At 34.2% G+C, this 17,598-nt stretch overlaps 1 protein-coding gene across 1 annotated transcript in view; it reads right to left on the reverse strand.

Annotated features, from left to right (window-relative positions):
• epas1b (endothelial PAS domain protein 1b) overlaps window positions 1–17,598 on the reverse strand; it is a 63,271-nt gene that overhangs the window by 19,939 nt on the left and 25,734 nt on the right. Inside the window, 5 exon segments of the mRNA NM_001039806.2 lie at window positions 784–986; window positions 1,069–1,181; window positions 4,797–4,881; window positions 6,042–6,193; window positions 14,688–14,878. Coding sequence (NP_001034895.2) covers window positions 784–986; window positions 1,069–1,181; window positions 4,797–4,881; window positions 6,042–6,193; window positions 14,688–14,878 — 744 coding nt within the window.

Genomic DNA, 17,598 nt, shown 5'->3' on the forward strand with positions numbered 1-17,598 from the left:
TTATAAGAGGTTTTGTAGGGCTAGAAATCAAATGCAGTTCTGTAATACAACATTATTGGTTGTTTAACGAAGGCCTAGGACTGCATTCCAGATAGTTCCACAAATGCTTAACTCTAAAAATGTAATAACCATGTTTTAAACTACCCTTGTCTAAATGTGTGTGCACTGACATCACAATAATCACCATAATCACCACTGGATGGCTGTTTAGATAAGTTAAATGACTCTACTTTCCTCTCATTCTCCAGGTGTCATAAGTCAGAGCTCTTTAAGAAAGTAGGGCATGTTTCATAAGCTACTATAAAACATTTCAGCAATTAAGCAATCATTGCTTACATTAAACACGTCTCATCAGGTCTTTAATATGTTTCTTTATCTGTTCTTTGTATTTCTTTACACAGGTTACAGAATATGCATAGGTACAGGGATATAAATACAAGTAGATAAGTACACCCCTCACAAATCTCAATTCATGAAAACGCAATGTCCACTACAAAGGAAACAAGTCAATGGGCAGGGTCTCAGGAGGCTATACTTTCTTTTTTGCATGTCATCTAATTTACACTTTCTCTGGTTGTCTTTAAGATTCATATACAGATATACAGGAGACCCACAAGTCTCGTAACTCATTCTGGAAATGCATTAGGTCTTCCTTTACCATATTGCATCTAAAACACAGAAACAATGGCAGGGAATAGGCTAACAGGTTATGTACTGTTCACAATAAATATTCATAAATTATTCCAGTGTCAACTAATAAAAAGTTCAGTGTAAAGAGAGTACCTTTCATCACAGTAAGTATACTTCATGTCCATGCTGTGGCGACTCAGAAATGTCTTGCTGTCGAGCGGTGTGTCGATGTTTGATGGATGGACAATAGGTTCGCACATCATGACCACACAAGTGAGCGGCGGCTCCTTAAAACCACACAGAACTCGTGCTGGGCAGCCGTTACACACCTTTAGATGACCCGTGCAGTGTAGAACCTGACAGAACAACCATTATCTTTATGAGTTACACCAGATCTGACTTCAGGTTAGCACTTATTTTAAAGGAGAAGTTATTGACCTTCCAGCTGGCTGACTTAAGGTTGACGGTGCGCCCTCGATTCGTGACTGTGCATTTCATTCTCATGAAGAAATCCCTCTCTGTGCTCAACTCCTTGCCTTTCTTTCCAATGCCTGCAGATTAAACCACACACACATACACAAAAGAGAGTCTTTGGTTAGAAATGGTCAAAAATCCTAGGAAAACATTCCTGACATTCTTCCTCTGTGCATACGGAAGCTTAAACTCAACTAAAATATTTTTTCTTGGGTTATCAAATTCCAAAACATCTTACAGCACTTTCAGCTTTCGATATGATCACTTTTATAAAAATAAATGTATTAGCTAAAACCAAACATATTTACACATTGAAGCTAGATGAGACTGTTTATATAGTTAATACTGGACTTACTCTTAGCGAAGAGTTTGGCTTCTTGACTTACGGTAATGTTTGCATCAAAGTGAAAAGTGTTTTAAAAGTTTCCGTTCCTACAAAATCTGAACATTCTGTTATGGTTTTCTTACTGTCATTGCATTCCAGTCACATATGACTTTGGTTAATCTTACCAACATTACTTATTTTTATTATTTTTGAACAAAATCTGTGAGATTTAAATTCATCTATTGAAAATTTAAGAAACTAAAAGTTCATTCCAAACTTCACAAGAACTTTGAGTCTTGTGATGAGATATGATCAGATTTAATTTTATTAAAAGGGGTGAAGAGACAATGTAAAGACCCAAAACTATTGGTTTCCCTAAGATATTTAATGCGGTTTTATAAGAATTTTTGCAATTTATAAGTAAAATAATATCTGTAAAACAAAATTGATATAGTAACGTTTTCTTATAAAATACATTTTGCGTAAATATAAAAGCAAGTTAATTCTTTGACTAACCTATCAAGAAAAACATTTTGAATTACATTTCTTCACTCCTAATGTCACTAGAATATTGAAAATATAAAAAAAATATTGAGAAAATAAAAAATAATGAGCTCAAACTGAGAAACTAGCCCTTGTGTTGGTTTCATGCTGATTACTTTACCAAACAATGTTTGTTTTCAACATGCACTCGCTGCATTTAAAAGTAGACACTTCAAGCTTTCTATAGATACGTCTCATGTCTGTGTGTTTTGTTTTCGTGGAGTTTTAGTGCATTTTACTGACGTGCTTCTAAAAACAGTTTGCAAAGAGTGAAAAGAAAGAATGCCTACACTGTTTATTTCCCTCATTTTGCAAAAGCACACACTTGTGTTGTTATTGTGAGTGTACACAAAAAAAGTAGACACCTCGATTGATGTATAGCTCTTATCTGACGGTTCAAAACTGAAAGTGTAATAAAAGTTCTTTTCTGCATTATCAGGAAAAGACGCTTTAAAATGTGTACACACCGTTTTTGACCCCTGAGGGTTTTTTCAACACATCCTATAATTTCTAAAACAACAATCTTTACCAAATGGTTGATATGTCAGTTTATGGTAAAAGTACCAGAATTAATAAATATATAATGAAAAATCTGAAAATTGTGTAAGTGTAAAAGTGAAAGTGTAAGACCGATTTATTTAGAAAAATATTCAAAATAAAATAAGAAACAAGTGTGATAGTGCCACAGAATTATATTTGTTAGATTTTTTTTATTTTTGTAAATCAACAATGCTGCATAGTGTAAACCAATATGTAAATGGTTATTTTAACAGTCATTATTTAAAACAGTCAAAATACAGTCAACTATTGGTAGAGCAGCCAGTTATGTGAAGTAGACCCCATCATAAAATCCCACAGAAAAATCTCAAAGGAACAAGTGCCTTAATAGGAACCCCCATTCAATTATTTAAAGCTTTTTGTATCTGCAGTCGATCACAATAAGATTTGAGAATGTGAAAAGTAGAATGTAAAAGTAGTCTTCCTGGTTTTGATGAAATCACTGCATCGCGCTAACATATGGGAGCTGTTGATCTTTTCTTTAAATTTTTACTTTCTGGCCCTTTAGTATACAAACATAAACTTACCCAAAGTCTTATGGGTTTAAATCTGATGTAAATGATGACTTGTTTTAATTTTTGGTTAAACCATCCCTTAATCTCAGTGTGCATAAACCAAACCCCATGAGTAGGCCCACACGGAATCTGCACGCGCAGAATTCCGCAGATTTTTAGCCTATCATTAACTCTGTTTATATACTTGTGTAAATCTATATCTGTTCAGTTTTTAAATTAGTTTCAGTAATATTTTTGACTAAATAATTATATTATCTATAAGCTAGCGTGCCCTAAAATAGTGGTAAAATTCACGTTTAGAAGATATAAAACTGATATCAACATGTAAAGCTTGTAGTTTGTCACTTCCCCCTAAATAAATCAACAGTTTTAGTCACGTCAACCCATACTACAGTTTCTCATAACACAACTGTCACGATAACCAGCGATCGTACTCCATAAGATCGCTGGATTTCACTCTCTATAACCATGGACTACAAATCTGCCATTTCTGGACTACATTTTCATACATGCACTCCGCTCACACTCGCACATGCTTCCTCATCTAGGCTGATTACACTCGCACCACCTGAGGATTGTCAGAGACTGATTGCACACACTATTTAAGCCACACACTCACTCACTCCCATTGCCAAGTCTTGTTATCTGTATAATAACATTACAACGTGTTTTCGTAGTCTTGTTTTCTTGTGTTTTGACCTCAGCCTTGTTTACTTTTTGTCTCCGTCTGCTGCCTGCCTTCTGACCACTCGCCTGATCCTTTGACAACGATTCTAGACTTCCCCTATATATCTGTTGGCACCTGTACTGACCTTTGCTTGCCTGACTTTGAATAAACCTGCATGTGGATCCAAACCTCAGTTGTTTGCGTCACTCCCCATAGTTACAACAACGCTATTGGCTGGGGTTGGGTTTCGTTTGAGATCAAGTCAAACTTGGAATAAAAATGCACATTTCAACGCACTTTGCGGGACCTTTAAAGAAGCAAGAGTAATAGGAAAGTCGAAAGGTCAAATAAAAGAGACATATAATAAAAGAAGTGAGTATTGTAGGTCATTGTTTTGGTCATACTGTATATCCAATCTTCTATATGTTTTTTTTCCATTAGGACTTTACATATGTGTTTAGCTATTTCTGAAAGTCTGTGCTAAAGTGATTGGGTTCCAGGTTCCAGCTCCTCTTCTTTTATGGCCAAAAAAACTTTAGTCCAATTCATCTTAGAGGAGCCCATAAGAAAGCACCTGCAGTTCATATTACATTCGATACAATGTTGAACTGGGTGCTGAAATGTTAGATGCTTTAATAATCACAACTTGGTAGGTAATTTAGGTAATAATATGAGCATCAGCGAACAGCCCCAAAGCCTATTAACAAATAAAGTCAGTAATAAACTTATCTGGGCTTCCAAACAAAATGCAAAATAACTCAAGAGGCCAGTTATTAATTTCAGGTAAAACAACTTATACTGAATTTAAAATTAACCAAATAATAATTAAAAATCTGTTAAATGGTAGATGGGCTAAACTGGTCATGTTTTATCTCTGCTTAACGCATTTTACCATTGAAAATCTCCCATGATCTCATTAGATTATCTGTCACAGTCTGTATGTACAGTAGGCTGACCCCTCAATAGCACTTCATTAGTCTACTTCTGTACGATTAACTGCTCTCTGTCATTCTCACATAAGCTTTGTCTATTTTTATAGCAGGATTGGCAACTAGTGAGGCTGAATAAATGGAAAGTGACATACCGGCTTTGAGGCTGAGGTTCTCGCGGATCTCTTCATGGTCACAGGGATGAGTGAAGTCGAAGATGCTGTGTCCTGTTAGCTCCACCTACAAAGAAAGACATGCAGGTGCTGATATTTCATTAAACATCGGGCAATCTATTTTCAGCCCAGGGTCAATAACTACATTCAATTTTAAGAACTGAACACTTTTATTCAGAAATGACCATTTGAAATTGTTACAAATGTTTCAGTAACGAAGTGTTTGTTTGTTTTATTTGCAATAAAAGCTGTTTTTCTGAACTTCCGATTCAACAGAGACCTAAAAATAATTTTCAGGTTGTTTATCTGTAACTATTATACCAACGCATACTTGTTTTGGTGGTTTATGAAGACCAACTTCATTGGCAATATCTATTTTATTCTTTTAAAACCACTTATTATATCACCTTAACCTAACCCTCTCCCTAAACCAAAGTTAAATATGACATATATTAGTTTTGATTGAGGACACATGGCATGTCAAAACCATTATACAAATTTGTGATCGTAAATCAACAAAACCCACATGAGTGCACACACACACACACACACACACACACACACACACACACACACACACACACACACACACACACAGCTAATTCGGTTGCTTAAATTGAAAATTATATTAATTTTCATTAAAATTTATGTTTTAATTTTTAATTTTTAATTTAAAAGTAAAATAAGTATAAATATAAGTATAAATAAATTTTAATAATAATATTAAAATAAGTTTTAATTAATGTTTTACTCATTCCCGATGTGTTCAACATCAATTTCTTAATTCTACTGAAGTTAAAACATTGGTTTACATTGGAAAACAGGGCACCTTTTTGTTATTTTAGGCATTATGATTGGTTCTTGATGCGTTTTGTGAGATTTACACTCCTTATAATTTTTTTTTTTTTAATCTGATAACAAATGTATAACTGGGAATGGTCATACAAAACAGCAGCCATGTGTAAGGAAGCAATTCCCAGGCAGGAGATAAGTCCAAAAGCTTTGACAAGGGTACAAAAAAGTGACACATCCTTCCTCCTATACAGTACTTAAAGGAAACGGGCTTGTGCTGTGGTTAATAATGGCATCTTGTAAGCCTGTGATTAAGTGAACCCGAAGGAAATGGACGCTAAACAGACAAACAGCTAATTATAACAGCACTAATGTGAGTATCTGTCTGGACTGCGATTCGATTCATGTGTTGATACAGTGTGCGTTACTACTCACCTGAGTGAGACCCATGAATTTGTTGATGTTCTCCGATAAGAAGATCATGTCTCCATCTGATGTTACCACTGTAATAAAGCCACCGAGTGACTTCAGATACCAACTGTCCATGAGTCTGTCTGCATCTGTCATTTCAGTGGGAGTATTGTAGCCTGCAATACAGCACAAACACAAGAGTTTTAGAATGCATGTTAGTGTGTGTGCACACTATACTAGTCTTGTTCTAGCTCTCAAACCCTTGGCTCACATCCAAAATAAACAACAGCAACTTCATCCTGCTACTCTGAACCCTCCTAACAACAGTGACCTCTGTTTTGTCACTGCCCTAAGCTCCACACACATATTAATACAGGCCACAAATACTGACTCACAGAAACTGCCTTCAATTTAAAGAACTCACAGTACAATGCAGAGTTTTTAAAATAGTATTTTTTTGTTAAATAAAGATAAAACCTAGCAAAAATGGGTAAAATGGGCAAAAACTCTAAACTAGACAAACCACAAAGTCTGTGAAAGTAATTTTTGCCTCTTTATATAGTGTACAGTTCCACAATGCAAGTGAATTTAGTTACAGGGGTGCATTTTTTTGTAGACAGATATTAGTGCCTTTTTACAAATTCTGTTGGCAGCAGCTGTGCAAAATATTTAGGAGAGGTGCTATAAAGAGATGCACTTTTAGGAATTCATGCAGAAAATACACAATGTTTAAATACTCAAAAGTTTGTGTGATTAACTGCTGATACAAAACTATAAATAATACATTAGAGATTTCGGTAACACTTTATTTTGATAGTCCTTTTGAGTTCTTTAGAGTAGATTGTCTGCTTAATATCTGCTCCTTCAACAGACATTTAACTGACTATAAGAAACTTTGCAAGTACAGGTACGTGTCAATTTACACTAACCCCAACCTAACAGTCTACCTATAATCTAATGAGAATTAGTTGGCAATAAATTTATAAAACAATAAATTTATGAAAAATCATGACTACATGACTGGTAATACCACCACTGAAATGCGCAAGGGTGCCAAACATTTGCTTGAGTGCTGCAGTAGATCTGGCAGAGCTTCAGGAGGGAGGTGGTGTGGACAAGGACACGGAGAACAGAGTGGCTCCACATTGGGGGGTCGGAAGCCTGTGATTGCTCCAGTGTGCTTCCTTCAGATAAGAAACTTTCTCAAGGCCCATTGAGAGCCCAGGGCTGGATTTGGGCCGAGCCTGGAGACCGTGGCCTCAGGAGAATTAGAGTAACGTCTTTGAAGGGAGTTCTTGCCCTGCGGCTTTCATTATGGGATGAAACAAAACCAGAATAAGGGCTTCAGAAATTGATCACAGAGAAAAAAACACCCTGACCAAATTGAAAATCCCATCGTGGATAGACATGTATCATGATAAGAGGGAGAACCTGTGCTGTAAAATTATTGAGTACTGATTTCAAGAACATCTGGCTACGCTTTTTGTCCATCAACAATACAGGATATTTACATACTGTAATATAAAGGTAAGCTAATTGTTAATAATAAAAGGCAAGTTAAAAGGCAGATAAAAACAATACTAAACCAAAAGAAAACCCCTAAACAACAACTAGGGTTCCTACATCGATTCAAACTTAAAATTCCAGCTCTTTTCAAGCATTTTCAATGAGAATTTTTATGCTTTTCTAGCAACTATCAACCACAGTAAATTCCGTTTATATATGCTGTACTGTATTTATTGTTTTTCATTTAAATCCATTGTGCTATTTAAAAAAAACACAATATGACATTTTAATTTATATTGTTGAATACTTTGGAGCATAGATATTTTGGGAAAAATCACCCAAAAATGTAAAAAAAAATAATAATAATAATAAATAAATAAATAAATAAATAAATAAATAAATAAATAAATAAATAAATAAATAAATAAAATCAGCCATTATTTGTAACTTTAGGTGGTTTCTAAAACAAAATCGGTCAGTGTTGTTTTTATTCTCTCGTACACAGACCTTTACATTTTCACAGCTGTAGCTCCCTGTCATTTGAAGGAAGGCATTGACTAAGGCCCCGTTTACACTAGCGCGTTTTAGTTTTAAAACGGCGTTTTAGAATGAAAGCGATCCGCGTCCATACTAGCGTTTTTGCACAGCTCTGCGTCTACACCAAAACACTGAAAAACGCACATTACGTGACCACACACACACACTCTCTGGCATGCACTGCTGCATATCTAAACAGATGAGAGCTGTGCTCGGAGTGTTCATCAAGGATCTACCGCTGGATCTAATCTCACTATATTTGTTAAACGTGATATTTAATTCATCTTGTCTATATCTAACAACATATTCCCCGACTTTGGTCTTTTGAATCTATTACTTGCTCTCAGGTAACGTGTTTTGGCTGAGCGCAAAGATAAGTTAATAATTAGTGTAACCATGTACATTTTGCATATTGACTGATTGCGTGCCTTTATTTCCTATAATGTATGAACTTATTGTACGTCATACTTTTATAATGGCCATTATTGATTATTAAAACTGATATTCAGCAAAAGAGAGGGGATGTTTCGTATTTTCAATGAAAATGAAAGGAGGCAGTTTTGTTATAGGCTCCGATTTGTTATGAATACACATACAGTGAAGATGACGCTCATATAAATATGCAGCATGATGTCTCAACATTTCTGCTGTCTGTTAAGTTGCTAATATCGAAATGAAAATAGCAGTTCCTTATAACATGTTTTCATTTTATTGTTAAGATAGTGAAACAACGTATCCAGGATGATGTAAATGAGGTTATAAAGTAGACTGTTCCCTTTGAAGATTTACCGACATGTCCTCAGGAGTCTGTTTTCCATATCAAACTTGCGAAGTCTGAACTTACAAGTAGAGAATGCAGAACTGAACTGTGTATAAGCTACCTAATATTGAGGAAAAGCCCCAATCAGAGAGGCGAATGTCAGCAGCCCCGCCTACATTTTCAGATGTCTCCATTTTCCCCCATCCACATTGAAACGGAGCAGCAGTGTTTTAGAATGAAAACAGCCTCTTCAGTGTTTCCAAAATGCTCCGTTTTTGGCATATTGTGGAAGGATGGCGTAAGCGTAGCAAAACGTATGCGTTTTCAAACTAAAACACATTAGCGTAAACGGGGCCTCAGTGATTGATAGCTGATATTGACCAATCCATTCGCGCTCAAGAGCAATGGGCCAGAACTTCAAAGCAGGGTAGGCATTGTGGGCTTTGATTACTGCAGCAAGCTGACATGTCAACTGTTTTAAATGATTTATCAGCGCTGCGTTTGGGTTTTTTAGTGTAAATATGCATTCTGTGCGAATGCCTCCTAAATATTTTTTGCACATTTTGCAATGAAAACTGGTCACATAGCAACAATTTTATCCAGTCCCACAAATGCTTCCAAATATATTTTGAGCTTGTATAAATAAAATTTCGGGCACATATGCAACCAAAACGGTCGCAATTTCGAGCCCTACAATTTCAAATTCAAGCAGGTTCAAGCACTTTGTCCAAAATCCAAGCACAACCTTGAAAACACTGTATTAAACAACAAGCATTTTCCAGGATTTCCAGCACCCGTATGAATCTAGAACAAGACAAACAGATCTCATCAGTTTCATTAGTCTGACCTGGAGAAAATGGCATCTTAAAACATTTTAATGATAAATACGCAAGCCAAAGAATGGCACACAGTGCAAAATGATATCAAACAATCAACTTTTGTTGTGACATCTGGGTCTGTTTGTATCAGTTGTAAAGAATCATGTTCGCAGCAGTAGCCATGAGTCACTGATTTCAACCAGATAACATCTGATCAGCAATTATTTCAAACATGTTCTTTGAGCTGCCCTTAGGCCAAATGAGCAATGCCTGAATCAGTTGTAAGAATCAGTGAACAGGGCCTGGAGATCTAATGTGAAAGGTGTTGCCCATGCACCCACAGCAAGGGTAGGGTGATGGGTGATGGCGAGAGGAGGAGGAGGAGGGGATGGATAGAGGAGTGGCGCCAGGCTTGGCCTGTGTTTTGGCTGGTCTTAGACGGAGAGCGCCAGCCTTAAAGAAAGCACCAATCATGCTTCCAGCACAGAGCTCGCAGACCTGCTGATAACACTATCTGATGTGCCATCTCATACTGACAGGGCTGCTTTTCAATGTCTCTTTCCACTCCCTCCCTCTCGGTCTCTTTCCATTTCTGCATGTAGCATGAACCTGAATATTTGACTGTCAAGTTACTTTAAGTCAAACAGCGCAAAGTCTTTCAGTTACGCTAAACTAAAGGAACCGAGGCAATCCTAAATGTGTAGTAATTGAGTTTCTTGTCCTCTTTAGTGTCTGTGCAAACACAGAAAGGAATGTCGAATGCAGGGGCTCCTTTGTCCAGCTTCCGGAGATTCTAATTTTATAATCAAGATACACAAACAATACGAACATGCTCACATCCTCTCGCCATACCTGCTTTAGTCAAAAAAAAAAAAAACCTTGAGCAGAGCAGTGCTTTGGCTCTTAAAGATCTCCCTGATGTTGTTCCAAACCCCTATGATTTTCTTTCTTCTTAGAGACACAAAAGATTTTGCAGAAAGTTTCCGAGAGATTTGATTGGTGACTGGAAATATTTTAAGTAAAATGATACTGCATGACCTCAGAAGACTTTATCAAACAATTTGTTTTCTATTTTACAATTTATTCACGCTTATTTAGGTTAAATCATCATCATACCCGCCAACATCGGGATGCGAAAATAAAGGATATGGCCACCATAATAAGGAATATCTCTTATATCCCACCCCAACACCCCCTAAATCATGCTAATTTGGGTTAAATCATCATTATACCCGTCAACATGGGGATGCGAAAATAAAGGATATGGCCACCATAATAAGGGATATCTCTTATATCCCACCCCAACACCCCCTAAATCATGCTAATTTGGGTTAAATCATCATTATACCCGTCAACATGGGGATGCGAAAATAAAGGATATGGCCACCATAATAAGGGAAATCCCTCATACCCCACCCCAATACCCCTTAAATCATGCTAATTTGGGTTAAATCATCATCATACCCAGGGCCGGAGAAAGCTGGACTGCCGCTCTAGGCAGAGGACGATCACGCCACCCTCAATCCCAATGTGAAAACGAAAGTGACCAGTTGTTAAAATGAAGTGAGGTGTCACGGACCTCTATTCTGCCACCCTATGCGCGAATATAACTGAGGACACACGGGTGCTGATGGAGGTCTCACTGATGCCGCCGTCTCTATTCTGTCACCTATGCGTGAGTATAACTAAGGCTGCGGGTAGTAAGGGAGGTGTCGCGGACATAACTGAGGACGCGGGTGGTAAGGGAGGTGTCGCGGACTCCGCCCTCTCTATACTGCCGCCCTAGGCGGGTGGTAAGGGAGGTGTCGCGGATGCCGCCCTCTCTATACTGCCACCCTAGGCGGCTGCCTAGGTCGCCTCTATGGATGGACGCGCCGGCCCTGATCATACACGTCGACATCGGGATGAAAATAAAGGATATGGCCACCATAATATATGATTTATCCTTTATATCCTACTCCAACACCCCCCAGAGGAAGTTATTCTGGAGCGGTTTAATTGTAAATCAATAGTTAAACAGTCAGTAATATGTTTTATTATTATTATTATTAATTACAAAATAAAATAATAAATAGTACATATTAGCAACAAATAAATTAGCAAACAAACTTACAACAAACTTAAAATTGTTAGCTATTATAAAGAAATAAAATCAAATTATCAAATCTCAATCTTTTCTTCACTGTACAACAAACAAATCTCAATTATTTGGATTTTTGGTTTGATTACTTTAAATAACAGGTTTCACTTTAAAAATGCACACATCTAATGAAACAATGAAAGCATTGGATTGCTTTCAGAATTTTTTATGGTCATTTAGGACAAAATTAGTCGTGTTTGAAAAACAAAACAAAAAAAAAAAAACACCAAGATCGACATCTTTAGATGTTATTATTAATAATTATATGTATATTTTTGTTGTTAAAAACATGCACCCAAAACCCAGACGTGAACTGAAGAGAATCCCAGGAAATACAAGAGAATCCCAGGAAAAAAGGGAGGGTTAACAGGTATAATCATCATGCTTCATGTCTCATTTTAAATTCCACTGAAGAAGAAAATCCTGCTTAAACGGAATGACAAGATAGAAGTAAAAGATAGAACTTTCTGCTTTTTCATTTCATATTTTAAAACGATGCTCTTCATGTTCATTATTAAACATACCCTTTAGGTTTTATCTTTACTGTTGTATTCATCTCATGCTGTCTTTGATTTATACGATTAGCACCTACAGTGAGACGTAATTAACCCAGACAGAGTTACAGCAGGTCCAATATTCACTAACGCAATTATATCCTAACATAAAGCGCCTCCTCATTTGTAAAATACAACAGTAACTTTAATGCCGTCTGACATCACAAAACATTTCCTCATAACAGAGCAGGACTAATGATAGCACATGCAGATAACAGCTCAAACTAGAGGTTTAGAATTTGATTATCATCAGAGGGTGTATTTCCAACACGGCTCTTTCTTTGACATGACGACAAAAATAGTCGCATGGTTTTTGATGTTGTGTTAACAGCAGAGTCATCCTTTTGATAACCTTTCTTTATCAAACGGCAAATAAAACTGCACCAATATGAACGAGCTATTGTAGTGAAAGAGCTTTGTTTTGTTAGATTTGATCATGAAGAACACCTTTATAAACCAAAAGTCCTAACTTAAACTACTATAAAATATTCAATTATTAATTCAATTAATAATATCAATTAATATAAATTATTAAAGTTTTCATGCATGAATTTTTATTAGATATTTTTTTAAAAAGGTTTTATATTGCAAATCATTTTATAAAATAAAGATTTGTTTTAATCCAAATGCTTTATATAAAGTTGAAGTCAGAATTATTAGCCCCCTTTGAATTTCTTTTTCTTTTTAAAATATTTCCCAAATGATGTTTAACAGAGCAAGGACATTTTCACTTTATGTCTAATAACATTTTGTATTTTGGAGAAAGACTTATTTGTTTTTATTTTGGCTAACATAAAAGCAGTTATTAATTTAAAATCATTATAGGGTCAATATTATTGGCCCTTTAAGCTATATATTTTTTAAAAGTCTACAGAACAAACCATCGTTATACAATTACTTTGCCTAAATACCCTAACCTGCCTGATTAACCTATGTGACCTAGTTAAGCCTTTAAATGTCACTTTAAGCTGTATAGAAGTTTATCAAATATTATTTACTGTCATCATGGAAAAGATAAAATAAATCAGTTATTAGAAATAAGTTATTAAAACTATTATGTTTAGAAATGTGTTGAAAAAAATCTTCTCTCTGTTAAACAGAAACTGGGGGGGAAACAAATAGGGGGGCTAATAATTCTGACTTCAGCTATATGTTTTTCAAATGTTTCTCAAGTGATATTTAATGGATCAAGGAAATTATCACAATATTTCCAATTACAGTTTTTATTCAGGATAAATGTTTATTTGTTTTATTTTGGTTAGAACAAAAGCTGTTTTTTTATAAACCATTTTAAAGTCAATAAACAAAACAAAATTTGTATGGTAGTTAACAATTTTACCAGATAAGTATAATCAGCAATAATAGTTTATAAATAGAAAAAATAAACAAAATCAGTAGTTTCACCAATGTCAAATGTTTGTTTTAAAATGCAAAAGGTATAACATATGATTAAATATTAGCTTATAAATATGGTATGTATGTGTATGTTTATGCAGTCCTGTTACACATATACAGTTGAAGTAAGAATTATTAGCCCCCCTGTTTATTTTTTTCCCATTTGCGGTTTAACGGAGAAAAGATTTTTCCAACACATTTCTAAACATATTAGTTTTAATAACTCATTTCTAATAACTGAATTATTTTATTTTTGCCATGATGACTACATACAAATCACTGTATATAACAATGGTTGGTTCTGCAGATAATAAAAAATAAATAAATAAATAAAATAAAAATAAAAATCTTAATTTATAAAATTTATATATATAAAATATTATATCATTATTATTATCATTATCATTATTATTATTATTATTATTATTATTATTATAATTTTGACCCCAAAATGTTTAAAAAATGTTAAAAAAACAAAACAATTTAAAACTGCTTGTATTCAAGTCAAAATAAAACAAATAAGACAAAGAAAAAATACTATCAGACATACTGTGAAGTTGTCTTGCTCTGTGGGGCTAACAATTCTGACTTCTGAGCCTACTTTCTCCAAGATTTTTTGCAATCTTAGTCCCCAGATTGGGTTTGGGTTACCACTTTAAGTTCTTTAGTTAGGGTTTAGAAAACACCTAATATTCAGTAATAGACATTTACGTTGCTCATCAAATTTAATGAACATCAATTTCAATTGTTTTATAATGAATAGACTGAATTAAATCAACATTAAACTGAACAATGACTGTAAATCAACAACAAACCGAGCTGAATAATGACATTATTGTTTGTTAGCGTGATTTAAATTTGCCTTGTCTTTTAATAGTTTGCATTGCAGTTTATGTGACCTTCTTGTTCAATATAATAAAGCTGGTTTGAATTAATAATTGTCATATACTGACTGTGTACCTGAGTTGACGAGTTTGCGTGTCCGCAGGAAGCTGATAGCCAGTCTCATGATGGACGCTTTATCCAAATGTGAGCTGATGCTGTGTGGAAGGGGAAGATGATGAGCCAGTTCATAAAACACCTCTGTCTCTTTACTCCGTCTGCAGCGCGCGGCATCACGAGATTTCTCCTTACGCCGCTCTGAGCTGCACCTACAGAGTGGAACAAAAAGAAATATTCAACCAATTTAATCTGAAGTAGTTTCACCTTTTTTAAAAAAAATCTAATTCTGAAATGCTTTGTTGTGCAACATGTAAATAAGTCACAGATTAAAATCATTTCCAGGGCAAAAGACAAAAAAATAAACCCCAAAGCTAAAATATTGTTATTCCTTTCTAATATTTACATTTGTTTGTTTGCTTGTTTTTTTTATTTATTCATTCAACGGTGGCATGCACTTTGTTTTTGCATCCTTAGTCTTTTATTTCTACCTAAAATTTGGAAAATGGTCATAATTAATTCTGAATGAACCTCACAGAAACTTCACAAACTTGTTTGTTATTCAGCTGACCTTGCAGGCTTTTGACCTTATGTTTTTAATTATTATTTGTCATGTATTATTAATTATTTAATTAATTATTATTTGGCTGTATACAAACACAGACATGCTCACAAGCTTCACTAATCATTTCTCTGTATATTTTGGAAGATATTTAGAGAATAACAGTCTCTTTGTGGCTCTGACAGTCCTTTTTATTCAACTCAAGTCTTGCAGACTCAGACCTCAGGCCCAAAAACTGAGCCAACGTAGAAAGAGCCAGTGTCCGGCAGGTGCGAGTGAATCCACACACACAAGCACACAGACACCCTTTCAGAAATTAACTTTGCTTTCAACTGAGTTAGTTTGGTTAAATCTTTTCATCAGCATCATTTCATCATCTGGTTTAATGAGGAATAAACATACAGCATGTAAGATATGATAAACGGTGTAATCACTAAGAATGACACAGCACAGGGGATCTCATAACAGTGATATTCATGTAGCAATATAATGTATTGCTTTGTTTATTCAAGCTGTCGGCAGGGAATGGGTCAATGCCAGAATTCAAGTGGGACATTCCTGGCTGCTTCAAGTTCTAATGGGAATAATCACTAATAGCTGCATCCTGGATTTAATAAACAACAATATTGTCCTAAATTAGAACACATATGTTCCATGACAAGATTATTAAATAATAATAATAATAATAATAATATTTTGTTTTTACTTCTTACAAATTATCCACCCAATTTAACTACAAAAATAATATTTATATATCAAAGAAAAACATCGATTTTATAATAAATAAGATTTAATCTATCATTTCATTCAATTTAATTACACAAAGAGTATTTATATATTAAAGGAAAGCATCGATTTAATAATAAATAAGAATAAATTCAAGATTCCATTTCATTTAACTACAAAAATAGTTTTATTATAATAAAGAAAAGCATAGATTTAATAATAAATAAGACTCATTTCATGACCCCATTCAATTTAACTACAAAAGAGTATTATTATATTAAAGGAAAGCATTAATCTATTAATAAATAAGATTAGTTTAAACATTGTATTCAATTTAACCACAAAAACAGACTTATTATATTACATGAAAGCATTAAAATAATAATAAATAAGATTTATTTTATTATTACATTCAATTTAACTACAAAAATAGTTCAATTATACTAAAGGAAAGCATTGATTTAACAATAAATCAAAGTCATTCCATCCTTCCATTTAATTTAACTGCAAAAATAGTATTATTTAAGGAAAACATCGATGTATTAATAAATAAGATTAATTTCATGATTCCATTAAATTTAACTACAAAAAAGTATTAATATATTAAAGGAAAGCATTGATTTAATAATAAACAAAATTCATTTCATGATTCCATTCAATTTAACTACAAAAATAGAACTAGTATATTTCATGAAAGCATTAAAATATATGCTGTAAAATATAGCATTTTACTACAAACATAGTATTATTATATTAAAGAAAAGCATTGATATAATAATGAATACAATTCATTCTACCATTCAATCCAATTTAACTACAAAAATAGTATTATCATATTAAAGGAAAGCATTGATTTAATAATAACTAAGACTTATTCCATCATTCCATTTAATTTAACTACACAAAAAGTACAATTATATTAAAAGGAAAGCATTAATTTAATAATAAATAAGATTCATTTCATGATTCCATTTAATTTAACTACAAAACTAGTAATATTAGTAAACTATTAATCCATAAAAGCTTGATATACAAGTACAGTTGTGCTCGCGGTGCACTTGGTGTGTTTGAGCTATGGTTTGCATTAAGAGATTATTGGTTAGTCTTTAATAGTTTGCTGCTTATTGATGGTCATTAGGTATTCTTAAGGTTTAGGTGTTATTTAAGATTTGGGATGTAAACGAAGATCATGCAGAACTATGGTGTAAGCATTGGTATCTAACAATTGTTAGCTAAAACGAGTCATAAATACTTATTATAAATACTTTCTGGTGATAAAAAATCCAATATATTAGTATGTGTAACATTTTTTTCTCTTCCTTATCAGCATAGGACGTATTTTTGAATCTGCCACTATGCTGACACACCAGTATTTGTAGCATCACCTTCTACTGAATAGAGCACAAACTCATTTGAATTTAAAGTGACCAGAACTGCACAATTCGGATCAAATCCCAAAGGCTGATTTATACTTTCACCTGCGTCTACGGCACGAGCCTTCACCTGCACAGCCGAGAATGGTAAAGGCTTTTTTTTGGAGTAACTGTCATGACGAAACAGTAGTAAAGAAGTAGTCAGCAACCAGAGCTGCTAAATGAATCAATTTAAGAATAAATAAAACGAATAAATTTACTTAGGCTACAT

This window comes from Danio rerio, chromosome 13, assembly GCF_049306965.1.
Source record: "Danio rerio strain Tuebingen ecotype United States chromosome 13, GRCz12tu, whole genome shotgun sequence".
Classification (NCBI taxonomy): domain Eukaryota; kingdom Metazoa; phylum Chordata; class Actinopteri; order Cypriniformes; family Danionidae; genus Danio; species Danio rerio.